A 20,845-nucleotide genomic window follows, 5' to 3' on the forward strand; every position below is an offset into this window, starting at 1 on the left:
AAATGTAACTCAGGCAAAATCTCCTTGACTTTTCTGATAATTTATTTTTTGTCTTTGCTGATGATGGGAGTAAGTGGCACACTATGTGTACTTACTCCCATCATCTATGTGTACTTAACTTCCCATATAGTTACTGCCGTCCATTTTAAGAGAAACGTAGATTTTGTTTGCTCGAAACAGTGACAACTGAACGTCATCAGGTTTAAGTATGTATTGTTCTTGGACTTTAACGTAGTATTTTTTTCCCCCTCATGTATCGCTCATTAAACGCATAGAAAATAAAGCACTGCACTGAATCGATGAAGTCTTCGGTGGAAAGATAGCCCCTCCGAATAAATACCGAAGAAGTGAAGCTTCTGCAGGCCTAATTCAAGGAAAAAATTAAATTAGCACATTTACTAATGTTCCTAATAACAAATTTAAGAAAACATATTCGTACCTATAGATCATGATGTATTATTGGGACGATGATGCACCCTTTCTCGTATGGCATAACCCAACACTTCGAAGAAAGCTGCAATTTGCTGGTTTCCCATATGTTTGAAGAACGCGCAAGTCCGGTTGATTTGTAAATATTGATGGAATTTGATGGCATAGGCTTCTTGTAAAAACACCTGAGATCCAGGAAAATTCTACCAGTGATGTGCGTTTCGGTAATTCTCATCAATTTTGTTACCAAACCGTTGTTGCATAAATAAAAAGAATCAGATCTTGTATTTGATCTCACCCCTTTCAGACGCAATGTTGAATAGTCTTCAGTGTTGAAGACCGACGCTGAAACGTCTTTCATGGGTCTTTCATTCCCCTTTTCAATTTTCCTAATATTCCAGCAGACAGAGAAAAAGGATGAAAAGACTTGTCACCGACTTTTACTTTTGTGGTTTTCAGAATTGTTCTTTGATCGGTTGGGATGTCGTGGCCCAAATCTTTAACGAGTTTTGCAACGCCACCAAGAGCACTGAGTGACAGACCCTTCTTTGAATATAGCAGAGCCAGTCGTTGTAATATTCCCTCTTTAGTAAGTGCTGGGACATGACTGCTATCATTTACGTTTTCACCAGTTTCAAGAACTAGGTGTTCTTGATCTTCAACTCTCTCCCTACTCTCATTTACGGCATCTGTCGTTAGATCGTTCAATTCGTCGTTATTAACTACGTGTAGGCCTACCTCAGTGGAATGGACTATGAGACCGGTGGAAGATACATCTTTGAAACCGTATTTGGTGCTGATATTTGGAGAAGTGTCTTCAGTCGGCTCGACAGCAGAATTCTCGTCTACGGGTCTTAAGTAGTAGTGGGCCGAACATCTCGTAATGAAATTAAAATTACTATCGGTTTGCATGAAAAAGAAATTTGTCAAATACCTACTATTCAAAGAGCCAACATTGCTACGAACTGACAATTTTCTTTAACTTGACTTGACATTGGCCATGAAGTTCTTCACTGCTTCATTAATAGCATATCTCCTTGCCTGTCTGGACTGTTTGAACATTTTAAACAAGACTAAAAAACGCAACAGATAACAGACTTCAATGGTGCACCTGTCACAAGTAATCAACCAACACACCAAACTGTATTTTGATGAAATAACAATATTGGGGCGTGATACAGCTGTGAGCTGAGCCCGGATGCCAAGTTTAAGATTTTCATAAAAATATAAGAAAACCGGGTTTAAATCAATAATGGGACATGATACAGCTCAGCACGGATGCCAAGTTTGAGATTTTCATAAAAATATAAGAAAACCGGGTTAAATCCAACATTGGAACATGATACAGCTCAGTACGGTTTCCAAGATTAAGCTTTTCTTAAAAATATAAGAAAACCGGGTTGAAACAAATATTGGGACGCGATACAGCTCAGCATGGTTTCCCAGTTTGAGACTTTGTTTAAAATATAAGAAAACCGGGTTGAAACCAATATTGGGACGTGATACAACTCAGCCCGGTTCTAAGTTCGGTATTTTATGGGAAACCGGGTTGAATCCAATGTTGGGACAAGCTCCTTTAAACACACGGATTCCGATTTTTGAGAAGCGCGGAAAAACGGATTCATCCCAATATTTCAGCAACTACGTTTTAACCCCAAAATCCATAGTTGCTAAGACGATGTCAGAGCAATCACATACCAATATCTTTTAACCAAGACTTGAACCCCCGTGACTAAACCAAGATTGGCCCAATGAAAAAAATCGTACATCAAAATACCTTGAAGATTGATGAAGATTGATGAAGATGGAAATAGCCAACAACAAAACGGTAGTCGTTGTTTGTTTTAGGTTTTTCCTGTTCATTACGACTACTTTGCAATTTCCTTTCAGGGAATGTTCAGTGCTCTTCTCCTTATGGCGATCATAATGAGATGCAAAGTATCCCATCTTTGGAATAACTCTAAGATGTACCCCTCTTTATACTTCCCACACACCACACTGACGTCTTTTAAAGGATATTTATTCATCCTAACGGCACTACTAGGATTTCTTTATTCGGTCCTGAAATCCTACAACGATGACTTAAAGATGATTTTAGCAGGTGTTGATGACCGGAAAAAACTGCTCTAATACAAGGATTTTAATGTTCACCAAAGCTCTCATTTTAGCCTTCACTGGGACGACTATAAAAAACCACTAAAAAGATTATTCTGCCATCGGATTCGAACACCATCTACGAATCATTCATTAATATTATAGGTAGGGGAGCGCGGGGTCATACAGAACACGTGCCAAACAGGACAGTAGCAGTTACGTTTCTTGGTGATATTTTACTGGGGAGGGGGGAAGGGGGAAATACTGTGATGTTTTCAATGTCAATTTCTATATGTGGCAAAAAAATCATCGTGAAATTCTTAAAAATACACGAGTTATAGAGGATACAAAAAAGAGCACTTTTTTCATTTTTATTTGCAGCACATTTTTTGGTATTGCCCACGCTATGACTCGTCAAAAATAAATATAATAGTTAAAGAAGCTAGCTAATTCATTTACTTATACAGAGCCGGTATAAAAATTTTTTTACGAATTACGGTTTAAGAGTTGTTAATGAATTAAAAATAGATTCTTATTGGGGGTGATACTGGACACGGTTTTGGGGGTACAATCGGACGAAATCGATTTTTTCTTGGCGGAGCCTAAGTTGGTCCAATCATGGTCCAAAAGCGTTGTCTGCTTCGTAAAATTTGTTTCACTAACAATCGATCAAGAATCGGTCACGAAATATCTAAGATGCCCCTCCCACTTCTCCATATGGTATCAAAATGGTCCAGTCCTCTCCCCCCCCCCAACTTCGTTAATTTTCTTCATGTTAATTTATTTTTTTGAAATTTAATCTACGCTAAAATAGATGTTCTATTGATGAAGTATTTAGGGAATTTTTTTTAAAAATTTATAACTAGAAACTTTTAGTGCAATTACCCGTGTCCAGTATAGGACACCCTCTGTCTAGTTTTACCCCCACATTTTTCCTCAACTACAATTTTACCCCTATTTTTCAAAATTCAATGATTCTTAAACTATATAATGTATAACGATGAAAAAATTCACTAATGTTATTTAAACAACGCTCTTTACACTAATCTAATTTTTTTCAGCGTAACATTGTTACACACTGAATTACTGACAAAAAAAAGTTTTTGTCCTGTTTGACCCCGCTTTCCCCTATCTTTAGACTGGAAAATAAGACAGTGAAATAAGTTTTTAAATAAAATTTAGAATTAAATAAATCGACACTTTGCACTCTTTTAACAAAATACCAAAAGAGAAACATAATTGTTATGAGTTTCGATCATTAGACTCCCGCATCATAGACAGAGCTTCTTCTTCTTAACCAATCACTACGTATTAAAAAAAGCAATTGCAGATTGTTATTTGATGTGGCTTACGTAATTCTTACGAAGTTGAGATCCAACGCTTCACTGTTAATTGTGGAATGATGGCTTTTAAAGAAATTGATCAAAATAAGACGTCTTCTGAGGGACATGATTTATTTAAAAAAAACCGTGGCTTAAACCGTCCTTATAACGTCCTTTGGCGGTCCAGTACTGCACGTCCTAGTAAGACAGATATAGGATGAGTTGCTGCATTAAATTGTTATGTGGGTTCCGATCTATCGCCATCACCCGGACCATATGAGCAGTCGTACACAGCTTTCTTGAGGAAATGTTAATAATGCTACACATTTTGTGTATTTTAACAGATTCACTGGGTTAAAGGATGTATTCAGTCATAGACAGCTTACACGACACACACACACAGCATTACACAGTGACAGCACTAACAGCACTAATAACTAGTCTGAAACACTACATTGGACGGCCCCTCTGGCCGGCCATAGACGGACTTTTGAGTCCACTGACATCCGGCCAGAGTGGCAAAGTCCATTGACATTACACATTTGCATCTCTTAGCATCCGGTGCTAAGTGACAAAGTACATTGGCGCTACATCCCCCCCTCCAACTTACTGACATGGGTTCCCTAAACTGGATAACAAACCCCACAAGGCATAACAAAAAGAGTCCCCCATGTTTTCTACTTTAACATTTGGTAAAACTAATCCGGGTAAAACGAAGATATTCACGCGGCATTCGGGCCGGGCTGACCTTGATCCTCTTCTCCTGGCTCTCGCACCTCAACAAGACGAGCCAACAGTAGGGGGTCCACGTGACTACCCAGCCTCCGATACTCGAACCACAGGTATACCAACAGTGGAAACGGGAACAGGATTCCGGTCAACCATTCAAAAGGATAACGCTTTGCATTTTACTCTTCTTCTCATTGGCGTCGAAGGCGTTCGACCGCTTTCAGGTGTGAACTCGTCCCCGCTAGGTCTATACGCGTAGGCGTTCTTAGGGCGGCTGGTGCTTCTTCCATGATGGGGCTCTTTGTCACCGGTAGCGATTGCTCGACCACCGGTGCCAATAGACCGCTCAGCATTCCTGCAGCTTCCTCGTCGATGACGCTTGTTACATTCACTGGCATTATCTGTCGGAAGCTCGCTTGCAAAACCCATTCGTCCGAGGTTGCCAAACACAACCGTGGGATTTTTATGACCCCCGCTGCTGGCAGAACTTGCGGTAGGCCAATTTCGCCGATCGTTTTCCCAGGGTACTAGAGCACTATGGTTACGTTGTCTTTACCAGCGTAACCCCACTTCCTTCCTCCAATGTAGAACAGGTCAATGCCGGTCCACTTCTTACTGTCTAGGTGACAGTTCCTCTGGATTCCTTCCTGCTCCTGCAGAAAGACCGCCGCCGCGCAGCTCTTCATCTTTTCGGTCAATCGGCCTCAAGAATGGATTTACACTGCCTATGTATGGAGCTTATTTCCGGACTTCATCAACGTTGAACTCGACGAATAGCTGCTGATCAGGCGATACCCACCAGGTATGGAGCCAATCCCGCGTTCGAATGGGATACCGACTCCTCTTTACTGGTGGCTACCGGCATAGGAAACGCACTGTAGATCTGCAAGGCATGATTAAACTCAAATACCGGCAGATGAATGAACAAACGAACGTTGCCGTTCGCCAGCGCCGCCTCCACCCTGGCCTACTGGTACGCTCTCCAGCCATTTTCTCCTTGTAATGCTGGTGTCAGTCCCCAGTCTTGGAACAAGGCTTGTCGAACTGAATTCAGCGCTTTAGTCAGTAGATTTGGAGGACAAAGGAGTGGTGACCGTCTCCCTATAGCTGGATCTGCAAAGCCGGTTTGCCAGCCGTGCAAGACGTCGGCCGTCCAATCCAGTGCCCTATTTGCCTTTTTCACAGACATCGTTACCTTCTCTAGGAAGAGTAATTCTCTGGCAAGGTGGGTCCAGCTTTCATTGAAGACTTTCCTCAGCTGCGCCTGCTCTCGCCGCATCTGACCCGCCGCCGCCATGAGAGCACTGATTTCGGACTCATGCTCCGCCAGGTGCCCCATGGTCACATTTAACAGGGTCGCCTACTCCTGGAAAAGGTGTAACACCTCCAGACCTTTCTTGACAAATTACTCGAGCCTCGATTGCACTGATTCCAGGTCCTTTATCTTAGCGGTCTCAAAGAGCCAGTTAAGCAGCTGGCTACCTATGTCGAACAGCCCGCGCTTCCACCTGGTTTCGTCGCCTTTCAGAGCTCGTTCCAACTACCAAAATTCCTGCCCCCGGTGCTCCGCTCTTGCCTTGATTTCAACCAAGTCACGTGCCGGACCTTTCAAAAACGGGGGTGACTTTCATAGGGAAATTCCCGTGATTGCTTTGTCAAAGGAACGTGCCATATCGTTTACCCAAGCAGTGACAAGTTTAATTACTTGTTCTGCTCGCTTAGTGGGCACTTCATAGATGACTACCCATTCCAAATCACCCAGGGCCAAAGTACCTTGTGGATGAAACATCGCTTCTTCGGTCGCGACGTACTTCCCTCTCATTTCATTTGCTTAAACCATTTGGCCTACGACACAGACCAATGTGAAGAACAGCATATTCTTCATCCAACCGCCGGTGATTCCGTTGCAGCTGAGACCACGGAATCCTTTCCGTCTTGTAGGCCTTCGTCCATTTCGGCAATCGGCTCCAATGGCCGGCGCCTCATTCTCCCCTTTTCTCTCCTGGCTGGCGGCTCCACAGCTGCTGCAGCCGTGCTGGTGTCGGTTGTCACTCCAGTGTCGGCTTCAGGCGTCTCACCCGTGTCGGTTTCGACACACGCCATACCCTCTTCAGTTTCGGCGCGTGCTTCTTCCAAACCAGTGTCAGCACGCGCGACATTCGAGTCGGTGTCGGCACGCTCGACATCCAAGTCGCTGTCGGCATGCTCTAGCTTCTCATCTTCTTCGTCGCTATCGGACTCCTCGTCCGATTCAACATCAAACTTCTTCATTTGCGACACATGCACCACTAGAGTTTTTTTTCGCTTGGTTTCCGAAGTTTGTAGTTCAACACAGTGACCTGCCTGATCACTTTGTAGGGCCCCACGTATTGATGCAGTAATTTTTACGCGAGCACCTTCTTCCGCTGCGGGCGAAAGATTAATCTAGAATAATCTAGCTGCGTTTAAAGAGAAAAAAATCTGAGCACTTGAAATTGATCCCAGTGCCCCTGGTGGCGCATGCCTAAATCTTAATTTTCTCTGTAAAACATTTGAGTGTAACAACTTTGGGGTATAGGGAAGCACTTTTTTAGTTCAAATAATTCAAAAACATACACTATATTCTAATAGAATAAAGAAAAACGCGTCGTTCGGCATAACAAAATTAATTTAAGGATGTTTTGAAGTATTTTATTTATATTTTTGGAAACGCCGGTATTAACATGGCGTTTATGGGGAGAAAAGTGGTGTAACTAATCATGTGAACGATACTTTAGCGCCCTGGGTGTAACTCCTACAATTTTCCATGTTAAGATAACTTTTAGAGCACTTTCTCTTCTGATAGAGGAAAAAAGAAAAAAAAATTTATCCTTACCAGTAAAACGATATTTAAGTTTTCCTGAGACACGTAGCGCCATAAGAATGCACTCAAAAACAGGGGTGTACCTAATCGTTTGGTGGGTACTGTATGTATTTAAAAAAAACAATGATAAAGCAACCCACATAACAATTTAATGCAGTAATCCATCCCACATCTGTCTTACTAGGACGTGCAGTGCTGGACCGCTAAAGGACGGTATAAGAACGCGCTTAAGCCACGGTCATTTTTTTTAAAATAAATCCTCCTCAGAAGATGTATTATTTTGATCTCTTTCTTTAAAAGCCACGTTTCCACAATTAACATTCGAGCATTGGCGTTCAACTTTGTAAGAACTACGTACACCACATCAAATAATAATCTAGAATTATTTTTTTCAGTACTTAGTGGTTGGTTAAGAAGAAGAAGCTCTGTCTATGATGCGGGAGGCCAATGGTCGACACTCGTAACAATTATGATTCTTTTCTGGTATTTTGGTTAAAAAGCGTTTAGTGTCGATTTATTAAATTCAAAATTTTATTCAAAAATGAATTTCTTAGTGATGGAAGCCAAAATAATTTCACTGTATAATTTGTCAGTCTAAAGTTACCATCAACAGTATTCAATGTTGCGTATATGGTAGACTACTCAACAGTCATGCGGGAGACTTCTGTTCGAATCCAATGACAGAATAATATTTTTAGCGTTTTTTTTTTGGTAGAGCAAAAAGTCGTCCCAGTGAACGCCAAAATGAGAGCTTTGGTGACCATAAAAATCCGTGTATTAGAGCAGTTTTGGCCGGTCATCAACACCTGCTAAAATCATCTTTAAGTCATCGTTGTAGGATTTCAGGACCGAATAAAGAAATCCTAGTAGTGCCGTTAGGATGAATAAATATCCTTTAAAAGACGTCAGTGTGCTGTGTGGGAAGCAATTAACGACCCTGTATATCAATTTACGAAGACCATAAATTGTCTTTTCTTCCAGTCACAAACCTAGAGGAGTTTGAGATATTCGAAAGAGATATAAAAAGATTTTATGCAATTTATAATAAAGTGTTAAGTTTTTACAATGATCTCTTATTAGTAATCATTGAGCAATGTTCTCATTAATATAAGGATATATAAGGAGGTTATATCAGAAGGGCATAGAGTGTGCTTATTAAGTATTCAGTAGCAAAAGATTTGAATGGACTTGGGAGACCAATCAAAAGAATAAAAAATAGATTGGGAGAGCGAGGCATAAAAAAGCCCTGGATCACGAAGGCTGTTCGAAGTACATTTCTTTTTTGTGTTAAGAAAGCATAGTTTGTAAGTTTTTGTTTTCTTTTGTAGTAGGGATTGAAAGTCATAGGTTCTTTAAGTCTATGGAAAAAATTTCATTCGAAGAAGAGGCAAAAGCATTTCTAAAGAATACGAAAACTAATTACGATCGAAAAGCTAAAGTTCCTAACCAAATGCAGAGCAATATAGATGCCTCCGATTGATACCTGGATCTTCATCAACCTCGAATCAAGAGAAAAGACATCAGGAAAAACCTAGATCTCAACATCAAATAAAGAATACCTTAATTTTTACTCTCGTTTCTTGTGATACAAATATGTTTCTCAGAAGTTTTGCCATTATTGTCTGTTTGAATAAACATTTCTTTTCCAATCAACTATTATTGAAATTCCTATGTTCGCTATTACTGAACCCAATATTAATAAAAATAACTTTGCTGTGTCATCTTTTACATGTTTACCAAAGATGTCTTTTAGACAGCACATAGATATATCCCATACAAGACAACAGAATAATACAAAGAGATATATGAGATATATCTGCTCAGGTGTTTCTATTGCGGATAACTTAAAACTTCCATGCAAACTCTTTAAAAGTCAAACACTTAAAAAATGTTTTTTTTTAGTGCAAAGTAGTAATCACTGGAAATCGTACCAATGTGAAACGTTACTAATTCATTCTACAGTGCAGAGCTGTTGTTTTAGTAAGAAACTGAAGGCTCATGTTACAAAATGAATGTAGAAAGAGAAAAACCAAAGTCGTGGAAAAAATTGCGTGGGTACCATCAAGAATTCAAAAAGAAAACGGTCACGCAAATTAATTATATTGAATGTAAGTGTAAATTAAAAAACTTCGATTCATTTTTTATGGAAACATTTATTTTGCTCCGCCATTACTTTAGTAGAGATTACCACAAAAAAAGACCCTTTTTTATTTTTTTACTTTTTTAAATATTAACCTAGCCTTCCGCCAAAATGCTATAAAAGAGGTAAAAGATACTATCTTTTTAAAAAGATAGGAGACACAACACATAGACAAATTTTTAGGTTGTTCTCTTTCCATTATTATAATACGAACTGGTGTTGTGTACAACCTATAGTTCTTTCTCTCTTCAATTTCGGGCGATCGGGACTTCTGTTTAATCCAGTGGACTATGTGTAAAACAGTAAATTTTTCTAGCTAAAGTATCGATCACACACTCTGTTGTAATGTGAACGTAGCCTTGCTAGTCTTTACATTTCAATTCATCTTCGATTCATCTTCGATTCATACCAAGATGTATTGCTGTCTCAGGTAATCAGTCGCCGTAGTGTTTAAAGCAATGGGGATCGTGTCAGACCAAGAAATAGTACAAATGATCGGTACGGATGACCGTGTGATGACATCTTTTGCACCTTCCCTGGAAGAGTGCGTACGCGCCTCCATTTTCACTCAACAGCAGGCCTTACGGTACAGTTATGAGGAGTGATTCGGGCAATAAGTAAAATCTCAATTCGTTTTTTAAAATCAGACATTTGGGCAACAAATTGCGCCAAAAACGTTTCTTCGGAGGGCCAAAGAAGACAGCCACAGAAGAGGCTAGAGAAACACTTGCCACAACTATACTTGCCCATGTTCCGGTAAATTCGTGTTGTTCATTCAACTTGGGCCTTTCCTTTAATTCCATGTTCTAGGTGGAAAACTTCAATTTCAAAGCGAAAGCTATGTATCTAGCTTTGATGATTAGACGGGTCATACAAGCTGAAAATGATCCAAGCTCCGTTGATGATCGTGATTATTATGGTAACAAGCGTTTCGAATTAGCGGGATCGCTACTGTCGCTTCTGTTCGAGGATTTGTTCAAGTGGATGAATTTCGAGTTGAAACAAATTGCTGATAAGAATATTCCAAAGATTAAAGCGGCCCAGTTCGATGTTATCAAACATATTCGAACAGATCACATCACCATGGGGTTAGAAAATGCTATTTCTACGGTAAAAATCGTGGCTACATGAAGTTTTTTGGGGGGAAAGTAAAACATTCCAGTTTTCTTCAAGCCTTTGTGATTTCATTTTTAACAATAAGGATTCCCATTTGTTTTGTATTAATTATTTCTCTATGTTCGTGTTTAAAATCCGCCTTTGTGATGTTAAAATAAAATAACAACTTAAATGCGTGCTCCCATGGCTTTCTCCAAATCGAACATCACCTTTTCAACACAAAGGTTCACATCTGGGTAAAGACCATCGTAGATGGACTGGATGTTGTCGAGAACAACGTCGTACAGTGCACGGGTCTTTCTCGTCCTCAAGGCAAACGCGAAAGGGTATACCTACGTATGTGTAATATGTTTGGTAAAATTACAATTCGTTAAATCCATTTTTGTATTGCAATTTTACCTGGCCGAAGTGGCTGATATGTAGAGTAAATAGCTTCATTTTTTAAAGCGGCTCTTTAATTCAGCCCTTATAACAATTCTGCATGCGTTTTGAAGAAAGGCATACGCTACCAATCCCATTGGTTATTTGGATCCGTAATTTTAAGAATTAAAATCCCAACAATTTTTTACCATTTACGGCAAGGATTGCTTCCAATTCCGCATTCCGATATGCTGAGAAGGTTGATCAGTGCTATTCCAGGAACGTTTGACCTGAACAAATTTTCAATAGAGTAAATCGGGAAAGAATTTCATGAAAAATTATGGTGTTTTAGAAGGGGATGAAATTAACGATTAAAAGAGCAATTAAGTTCAGCAGACAGGAGATGAATTTTGACGGATTTTCTGACTTCGGTGAGAATGTGTAAGTTTCTCAGATAACAGCTGAAAGCTTGCTGAACACCTCCTTGTGCTTATGTTCAGAACGTATCGGGCCAAATGGGTACAACCCTTGGTGCTTATGCGACTAGGGGAGCTGTTTTTCTACACTCCAAAAATGTTTGATTAGAGCTATTGCGGCCCTTGAAACAGTAGATGCCAACGTCTATGTTCATCTAACAAATACATGGATGTACATGCTCTTTTTGGAATAAGCGTCAAGATAAACGATGTTAATTCGTGGGTCGAACATCTTATGGAGGCAAATGAAAGAAATTCATTGTATGTTTGATATTCGACACATTTGTAATTGTATCAGGAATTACAGAAGGTCACACTAAGATTTCCAAGTAACAGCAACGTTTTTTACGAGCTTAAAGTAATTATATATTTTCATTATTATTGTTCGCTGGAGAAAATATTTCTTTCGAAATGTTTAAGCTTTTGAGAAAGCGGAGGAAGAGATCCCCACAAAAGTTTTCCCTAAACTAGCTTTCTCCCGCATGGATCCTAACAACTTTGACAACTAAACGAAAGTAATAAAATACATTTTTGCTTTTAAAAAAATATTTACCTCATGGTTTATATAGCACCTGTTTCATTTATTGGATAAAATTGACCAAACCTACAAATACGTGGAAGAAGAAAATAAAGCATCTCAAAAACCACAATGAAAGCCCTAAGATTGACAATACATAGCGTATTACATTTAGCTAGGTATCTACTAAACAACGATTTCCATTTTTGGTTGACCGGGAAGTTTAATCAAAACTGTCTTAAGGAGCGTACAGTCCTCACCCACATAAGAATTTAATGCAGTAACTCACCCTAAATCTGTCTTACAAGGACGTGCAGCACTGGACTGCCAAAGGACGGTATAAGGACGTGCTTAAGCCACGGTCTTTTTTTTAAATAAATCACGTCCCTCAGAAGACGTCTTATTTTGATCCATTTCTTTAAAAGCCACGTTGCCACTATTAACAGTGTAGCGTTGGGGTTCAACTTTGTAAGAACTACGTACACCACATCAAATAATAATCTAGAATTGTTTTTTTTCCATACGTAGTGATTGGTTAAGAAGAAGAAGCTCTGTCTATGATGCGGGAGTCCAATGATCGAAACTCATAACAATTACAAGTATTGATTTATTAAATGCTAAATTTTATTCAAAAATTCATTTCTTAATAATGGAAGCCAAAATTATTTCACTTTCTCAGTCTAAAAATGCCTACAAAAGTATTGAAGGTTGGGTATATGGTTGACTAGTCGACTGTCCTGCGAGAGACCCGTGTTCGAATCCGATTACAGAATAATGTTATTAGCGTTTTTTTGTGTGTATTGGATCACTAAACTTGAAGAAATATTAGGCAGTGTCTTGATTCGAGCTCGGGTATACCACACCACAATTGAATCTTATTCCACTGTTCCAATCTACACATATGTTTAATATCATTTTCGAGCAATCAAATCAAAATGTTGTAAAACACTTTAGTTTTTTTATAAAAACGCTAAGTTTTAATAATGAACTTAGCGATCGGCGATCTTTGCCACCCACAGGGTAGTGTGTTTTTTTTAATGACAGTTAGAAGTGTTGGACTGTAATATTCCTTGTCGAAGTAAATGAGCTAGCTGCCTGTTCACAGTTATTTCGTTACCAATGGCATATGTATAGAGCATCTGGTTGCAACACCGGAAGTCAGTGTTCGGTTCACGATAAGGGAATTGAAAATCTATGGTGTATATATAATATTCTGTGTTCGAATCTAATTGAAATGTCTTTATAATGGAGAGAATTATTATTATTAAAATTATTTAATGATCAAAAAAAGAAAAATTGATTGACGAAAATTTGTTTTATATATGACAGAGAACTTCTTATAAAGTTACCATAATAATTCACCACCCTTTCTGGAATCGAACACCAATCTCCAGCATCACAGTCATAAACGCTACATCTGGTGTAGGTGTAGGTATTACATGCGCCTCTGGAGGGACGAAACTGAAATGCAAGCACATGCACCATGTTTTATTTTCAATTGATAAAGATTTATATTATTAGGGATGATCGTGGAGAAATTTCTTCTAAAAATTCCCAAAAACAGGTTGGCCTTCCTGTTTGATCTTGTTCTAACTTACACTGCCGCCCATATAGTACAAGTCAGTTCCACGGACATCCATAGTATATTGAATTCGGAAAGGATGACATCTTACGGACATCTGTGAAACTGCCGAACCTCCGGGTAGGACTGGATATTGTAACAGTATGTTGTATTGACGGTTCACAAGACTAAGACTGCCGCCTGATACACGACCACGGGGGACTATATATGGGGGAAACACTGACGTCACACGTCCGGTAGCATTGCATACCGGATCACATAACGTGGTCATTGACCACGTGACATCCCCCCCTCTAGCTGCATTCGTCCCCGAATGCATTACTAAAAAAACAAACATTACAAAAAAGATATACCGAAAGAAAACCGGGAACATTGGTACATGATATAGGCCACATGACAACCCCCCCCCCAAAAAAAAAACATCATCCTTTTTTTTTCGGCGGTACTCCACCGCCGCGCACGTCGCTTCTTAGCTTCTTCTTCTACGAACTCCTCCACTATCCGTAGGCGTTCCCGAAGGTCGGCCCTATTAACGTCTCCTTTTCTCCCGCGGCACCACTGGATGCTGAACACAGCCACACTGGCCATAAACAACGCTGCTCCCACACCCCATAGCTCGAATGGGTATGTATGATGTTCCGCCGCTTGTTTTTCCCTCTCCGAGTCGTCTACTGAGTCGTCTACCGACCGCAGTTAAGTAGGTGGGAAAAGTTCCCCCATCCGCGGTCCTAGTAGTCCTAGCAGAAGGAGAAGAGCCCCCACTGCAACCTGTGGCATTTGTCCGTATCGTACCGGTGGCATCCGGACTCGTGTCGATCGACGCACCTGATCGTCCACCCTTTCATTTCGAGCTTCTTGCACCTCCTCGTCCAGGGGTATAGTCTCTCTAGTTTCAGCCTCTCGGTCACGGATGTACTTTCCCCTGGCCTCTATTGTCTGCCCTGCTGCCGTACACAGTCCTAGTTGGTCTCCTGGCCACGAAAAATAGTCGCCATATTCCACTAACACTTCTCGGATCTTTTCTCTGTCTGTCGGCATTAATCCTTCTCCAATCCTGCTGTCAAATTTGTGCTCTCGACGCGCTTTCTTCTCTACCCCTGCTGTCGCGACGGCTACTAGCGTATCTCCCTCTTTGATTTCGGTCACTGGCTCGATTATTCCTAACACCGTCCCCTCTTCGATCCATTGTTTGTGGTCCGATAAGTGGGTTATCGCCATCTGTCCGATTGTTCCCACGCCGCTAACTAGGACCTTACCCGTCGACACCCTTTTCGTCCTCTGCAATGCTTGGGATGGTTCCACCAGTGCACCTTCGCCAAATCCATTCAAATCTAGTGGTTGAGTTACGACCACTTTCCTCGATCGGGGTGAGACCCAGCATCCATTCTGGACTACTAGTTTTGGTGCTTCCTCCGTCATCTCTTCCACCGGTGCTCCCATGGCAGTGTCTCCAATGAAGATCTCCGGTAGTGTCCCAATCTTCATCTGCGTTCCAAGTTGTTCCAACATGTCCTTCCCCAGAAGTAAGTTGATGTCGCCGTCCAGAACCAAAGCCTCCCCTCGACGGTCATCCTCCCATCTGATACTGACAGCATTGCGGCTCCTCCCGGTTGAATCTCCTTGCCGTCAACTGATACTAGACGATTTGCGCGCCATGGTGTCACTGTTATCCCTAGTTCTCTTACTAATTTGGGCGAACACACGGACACTCCCGCCCCTGTATCTATCACGGCAGCCACCCGTTTTCCCCTGCACCACACATCCAGTACTACCATCCTCTGGATGTCGATTTTCAGAATTGGCCATGCTAGCACCTCCAGGTCTACATGCTGTGTCCCTACTAGACCAATTACTTGCCTACCCTCTCCAGCGAATCGCACCTGCCGTTGCTGTTATGGTGCCCCTCCTTCTCGCTGGGAGCTCGGGCAGTCGCGACGTATGTGTCCTATCCCTTCACACCCGTAGCATACGACCTGTCCGTCCGGCGTCCGAGCCCTCAGGCCTCCCTGACCGTTTGTTCTTGTTGGACACTCTCTCCCGATGTGTCCCTCCGTCTTACATCTGCTGCAGATAGGTTCCCCATCCGAAGTCCATTTCGGTATCGATCGGTTATCCGACCGATACTGTTGACTCTCCGCTCTTTCTCCTTGCTGTGCGGCTGCCCCTGATGCGTTCCTTAATGCAACGGCTCCCATCAGTCCCTCTAGCAATTTTTCTATTCAATCCATTCTCTCACTTCCCGCCGTTGGTGTTTGTTTTCCGACCACGCCCATCGCCCATTCCTCGTGTCTTGCTCGGGAAGTCATTTCCTGATACCGCTTAATTTCTTGAAGGAATTCGTCACATTAGTTGGGTTTCAAACTCCAGATATATATATGGGGGGGAAACACTGACGTCACACGTCCGGTAGCATTGCATACCGGATCACATAACGTGGTCATTGACCACGTGACAATATTACAAGACCTCCTGGGAAAATGCCATCGGACATTCTAAGGGCATCCGAATGGGCTTCTTCTGGCAGTGAACGGCCGAATCAAGTTTGATTCCAATAAAAATTTGATTCGAATCAGTGATTCAAATCAATTTTGCTTGATTTCCCGATTTTTTATTCTAACCTAGTTTTGGTTTGATTTTTTATTCTGATTTTGTCATTTTTCAATGAAAATGATTCAAATCAATGATTCTTTAAAAAAGAATCAAATTTTTTAGAAAATGCATTATTTTTATCCTTATTTATTTTATACGTCACAACGTCGGCCTTTATTAGCAAGCATTACATTAGCAAACTTACTGTACGTCAAGTCTCAAGTGTCAGACTACAAGCATGCTTCAAGTGAATTTCAGCTTATATCAAGTATAAATATAGATGTTGGAAGGTAAGAAATGTTACATATTTGAAATAATACTTAGATAACTAATGACTCACTGAATATCTGAAATACTATCATCTTTCTCGCAGTAATAAGCTTAACCGAAGCAAATAAGCATTCATATTTTTTCTCGCTCACTAATGAAGAAAAAAATTGACACGGATATTGCTGAAAATGTTACATTAGAAGATGAAAGTGATGAAATTGTGAGGGGAATGAGCGAAGATTCTGATTTTCATATAGATTCAGAAGACGAACCAAATGATCATGATTTGCTACTTGAAGAAGGAGAAAGACATAGGACCAAATCTTCTCAAAGCAGCTTGTCGACCAGCAAATCAAACGAGCAGAAACTGGGGTATGAGCAACTAGTTTTGCAATACTTTGAATTTCCCGAAAGTCTCAAGAAAAAGAAAAGGGATGAAATAAAAGAAAATGAAAACATCAGTGGGAAATGTTTAGTGTAGGAAAAAGTATTCTTGTCGTCCTTTTTCAGCCAGCAACTGGCAAAGGCATCTTAAGGTTAGTTGCACTTTACTGCTAGACTGGCAATATGCGTTTACAACATTTTCATAAATTTTTTTCTATATTCTGTAGACACATTCTACTGTATACCAGGAGTACACCAAGAAGAAAGAGGCTAGAGAAGTTAGGAAGTCTAAATCTAGGTCCACATTCAGCAATTAAAATATCAAGGCAAACGACTAAAAGTTAGACAAGCAAAACTTAATTTCTTCGCAGTCCAACATTAATTTCTTCCCCTATCCGTCTATGACAGATAGGGAGCAAAAAGTTATTAATAGGCTTATCGTGAACTACATTATTGACGAGGCAAGACCACTCCAAGATGTAGAATCAATCCCATTCCAAGCAATGGTAAATGGTTTGAACCCCCATGCAAACATTATGCGTGTCAAAAAGCTAAAGAAACTCATCGAGACGGAGAGAAAATCCTACCATACGGAACTGCTTCAAAAATTCGAGTCAGGGAAATACGTTTGTTTAGCAGTTGACATGCGTGGTTCCCTTAATCGTAGCTTTATGGGAATCACTAGTCATTGGATCGATGAAGCATCCCTCGAAAGAAGATCTTCTGCTCTGGCTTGTAAAAGATTCCAAAGTGGGAAGTTCAAAATTACGACAATCTTTTTCTTTTTCAATCAGTATTTAAAATGAATAAATCCATTTATCTTTTATATTGCTGCTTTCAGGGCGACACACTTCTGATTCTTTTGCCAAAATGATTCAAGAGGTGATGAAACACTTCAAGCTTGGTAATAAAGTAAAATCCATCGTTACTGACAACGGATCAAATATATGCAAGGCGGTTAAGAGTTTCCAAGAAGAAAAGAAGACAGTTGTGAAAAAGAAAAGGCTTGCTGCAGCAACTTTGGCAAAAGAAACCGAAGAAAAGGTTGGCTTTCGTAACGATGGAGATACAGACAGTGACTGGGGAGACGAAGATCTTGAATTTATCGACATTGAACTGGAAATAGTAGATTCGGAGAATGACGGGATCATATCCATTGGTGTTGTATTAGATGCTCTGATTGTCCAAGACAAGGACGAAAACGATAAAATTACCGTTTACAATACCGCTTATATCCCGGAACAAATACGTTGCGCCTCTCATCTCTTGGCCCTACTGGCGTCCGCTAATTTTACAAAGATTTTGCTTACTAATCGCATCTTTAACGAAAATTAAAACCGTTCTATGGGCAAGCTGCCAAAATTGTGGAATAGATACAACCGAAGTACCCTAGCATCAGATACAGTTCATTCCGTTTTCGGTAAGAACTATGCTTGAAATATTTGTGAATGGAATTTAAAAACACATTTATTTGTAAATTTGTTAAGGTTGTCAGCTCAAAACACCAGGTGAAACCCGATGGAATTCTAAATTTGATGCTGTAGAGGACATTCTATCCAAAGATCGAGCTAAATTAGATGAACTTATGTTAAGGCTGCAACTGGAGACTCTGGACGAAGAGGACAGGATTTTACTAAACGAATTTTTATTAGCCATGAAACCGATAGCTGTTTACCTCCCCATGTAGCAAGAAAACAGCCCAAGGATGTCCCTCGGCCATTCTGGTCGGATATTTGGGACATCTTTAGAATATCTCAGAAAGAAACCAGCAAATCCTTAATACGTCCTAAGGATGTCCTTCGGATTGTTCCTTGATTGATTGCTGCCTATTCATATCGTTCTCATGTACCATGGACGTCCAAAATGAAGTATTCCGGGCACTATACGGTCACTCAATTTTTGATAGATCCTCCTGGACTTTACAATATGTTGCTGAGTAATTAAGTTTGTGATTTAACGGAAAATCAAATGTATTCTAAGTTTTTTTACGTCACAGTTATTTTGTTTATCAACTGAACTGACCAATAAACAGAAAATAATCAAATCAAATGAAAAAGTAACGGATTTTTTTTTATTCGGATGATGAATAATTCTTATTCAGATGCGCTGTGCCGGCTTGTCTTCAGTGATCGGCTTCCTGTCCTTTGCGTGGCGCAAGTAGTCACGAATGTGCTTTTCCATTTTTTTTTGTCTGTTGCCCCTTTGGAATCTGGACTGTCTTTGGTAGCACCTGAAGTATTTAAATAATGGGAAATGAATCTATGGAATAGAAGACGTAAGAAAACACCGCAATACTTATAATGGTAGACCACACTTCAGTGTCTTTGAGCTTTCGATTTCCCCTCAATCCATCAACACTAAATTCTCGTTGGAGTGCTTTCGTCATTAGCCTGGAAATGATTCTCCTAATGAGATCTCCCGTATCATTCCCACCTATCATCTTAAGCTCATCTACCTGTAAAAAAATAAATTTTAGTTAAAAGTGATTTACGTGTACAATTTAGAATAAGTATTTAGAACAAAGAGTTCACACCACAAGCGCAAGTTATAGCAAAATAGAAAAATTATTTTGATGAATAGAGTTTCGACACTTACTGTTTGTTGTTTGAACTCTTTGTCCTTCTTTCGACGGTTAAGGGCCATAAACTCGGTGTATGACGTCAGTGTCCATTTGTCGAATTCCTCTGGCTGATGTGATGCTGTATTCTTTTTGCTGAGGGCGTCGATAGATTTTTGCATGGTCCTAAGCCTAATCATCAGCTCGTAGTCAGCCTCCTCTCTATCTCAAGAATCGAAAGCTAGACCAATGAGATTTTTCTTGAGGTCCTGTTCGGAAACTGAAGAAAATCTATTATACTTGCTTACGTAAGAAGCAGGGAAAAATCTGTAAGTCACCTGGCTTACGATTACTCCCGATGTTTCTGTCTTTACCGCAGGCGGATTGAAATGTCTGGGATGATGGACGAGAACACAGTTTTCTAGAAGGACTTCCGTTAGCTGTATTGAAGGTAGACAAAAAATTGAAATATTATCACGATTGTTTGAACCAATGTTTCGAATACCTGAAGAAGTCGGTTTAGGTAACAGGTAATCCTCCCCAAGAACAAAACATGAATTTTCCTGCTCCTCTTCGTAAGAAGATAAAAAGTTTTTGCCCGATTTAAGAGAAATAGCCATTTAACTATCTTGATTGTTTGAATAACGAATTCTGGTTACATTTCGTGCTTTTCTTCCCACAAAGCTAGTCCTTGCAACCTAAAATACAGTAATAAATAACAAATTAAGAAATTACTTCAAATTGCTACAATAGTTGGTTTGAAATGTGAAGGGAACCTGATGATTCAATTGTGGCGAGCTTTGTATAGATGAAATACGATAATTTCCCTCATTTGAGTCTTGTTCATGCTCACCTGTTTAAAATTTGATTGAATGAACAATTTTAGCTGCTCTTTAAAATCTACATTAATAAGAAAGCTACCTTTTTCTGCGTCAAAACCAAAGGATATCGAATCCTGTGTTTGCTCAAAGTCGTCGTTTTCACGATGAGCGTTCCTTTCCGTGGGCCTAATCACAGACCGCTTCCCTTTTGTCTCTAAACAGCTCGGACGACTCATGTTGAACTCGCCACGGGATTTCGAAGTATTTTCGTGTCCTAACAATAAAAAAGAAAATGATCTCTTCTAGATCAAAACATAGTGCAAACTATATATAATGGTTTACTACCTTTTGTATTGGGAACCGGTGGCGCCAATTTGACTTTCGCTGAATTTCTGATTTTCTGAATTTAAATCGTTGGAGGAATCACTACCATCAGAGGACCAGCTTTCACATCGATTCCTCCTTTTAGAGGATGTCGAACGTCTCAGCTGGCTTTTGCTACGTTAACCTGGAGAATAATCACAACAAAGAAGTCGTTTCGATGCGATTTTTGCCCGTTTGCCTCTGCCCAAGCCCTCTGGATCAGGGACAATTAAGTCCTTCTTCTTCATACATCG

The 20,845-nt window shown here is 40.3% G+C and overlaps 1 protein-coding gene and 1 long non-coding RNA gene across 2 annotated transcripts; one reads left to right on the forward strand and one right to left on the reverse strand.

Moving 5' to 3' along the window:
• Nucleotides 1–216: 216 nt before the first annotated feature.
• Nucleotides 217–774, reverse strand: LOC116915797. Its single transcript, XR_006643236.1, has 2 exons — nt 440–774; nt 217–364 (listed from the first exon to the last, which is right to left on the reverse strand). It is a non-coding gene; the product is annotated as an uncharacterized LOC116915797 (long non-coding RNA).
• Nucleotides 775–9,996: 9,222 nt separating this feature from the next.
• On the forward strand, nt 9,997–10,704 carry LOC116915796 (DNA-directed RNA polymerase III subunit RPC2-like). The gene is made up of 3 exons (XM_032920923.2): nt 9,997–10,142; nt 10,204–10,312; nt 10,367–10,704. Exons 1-3 carry the CDS (start codon nt 10,015–10,017, stop codon nt 10,685–10,687), a joined length of 558 nt encoding a protein of 185 aa, XP_032776814.1. The 5' UTR covers nt 9,997–10,014; the 3' UTR covers nt 10,688–10,704.
• Nucleotides 10,705–20,845: the final 10,141 nt, after the last annotated feature.

The sequence above is a fragment of the Daphnia magna genome, linkage group LG2, assembly GCF_020631705.1.
Source record: "Daphnia magna isolate NIES linkage group LG2, ASM2063170v1.1, whole genome shotgun sequence".
Taxonomy (NCBI): domain Eukaryota; kingdom Metazoa; phylum Arthropoda; class Branchiopoda; order Diplostraca; family Daphniidae; genus Daphnia; species Daphnia magna.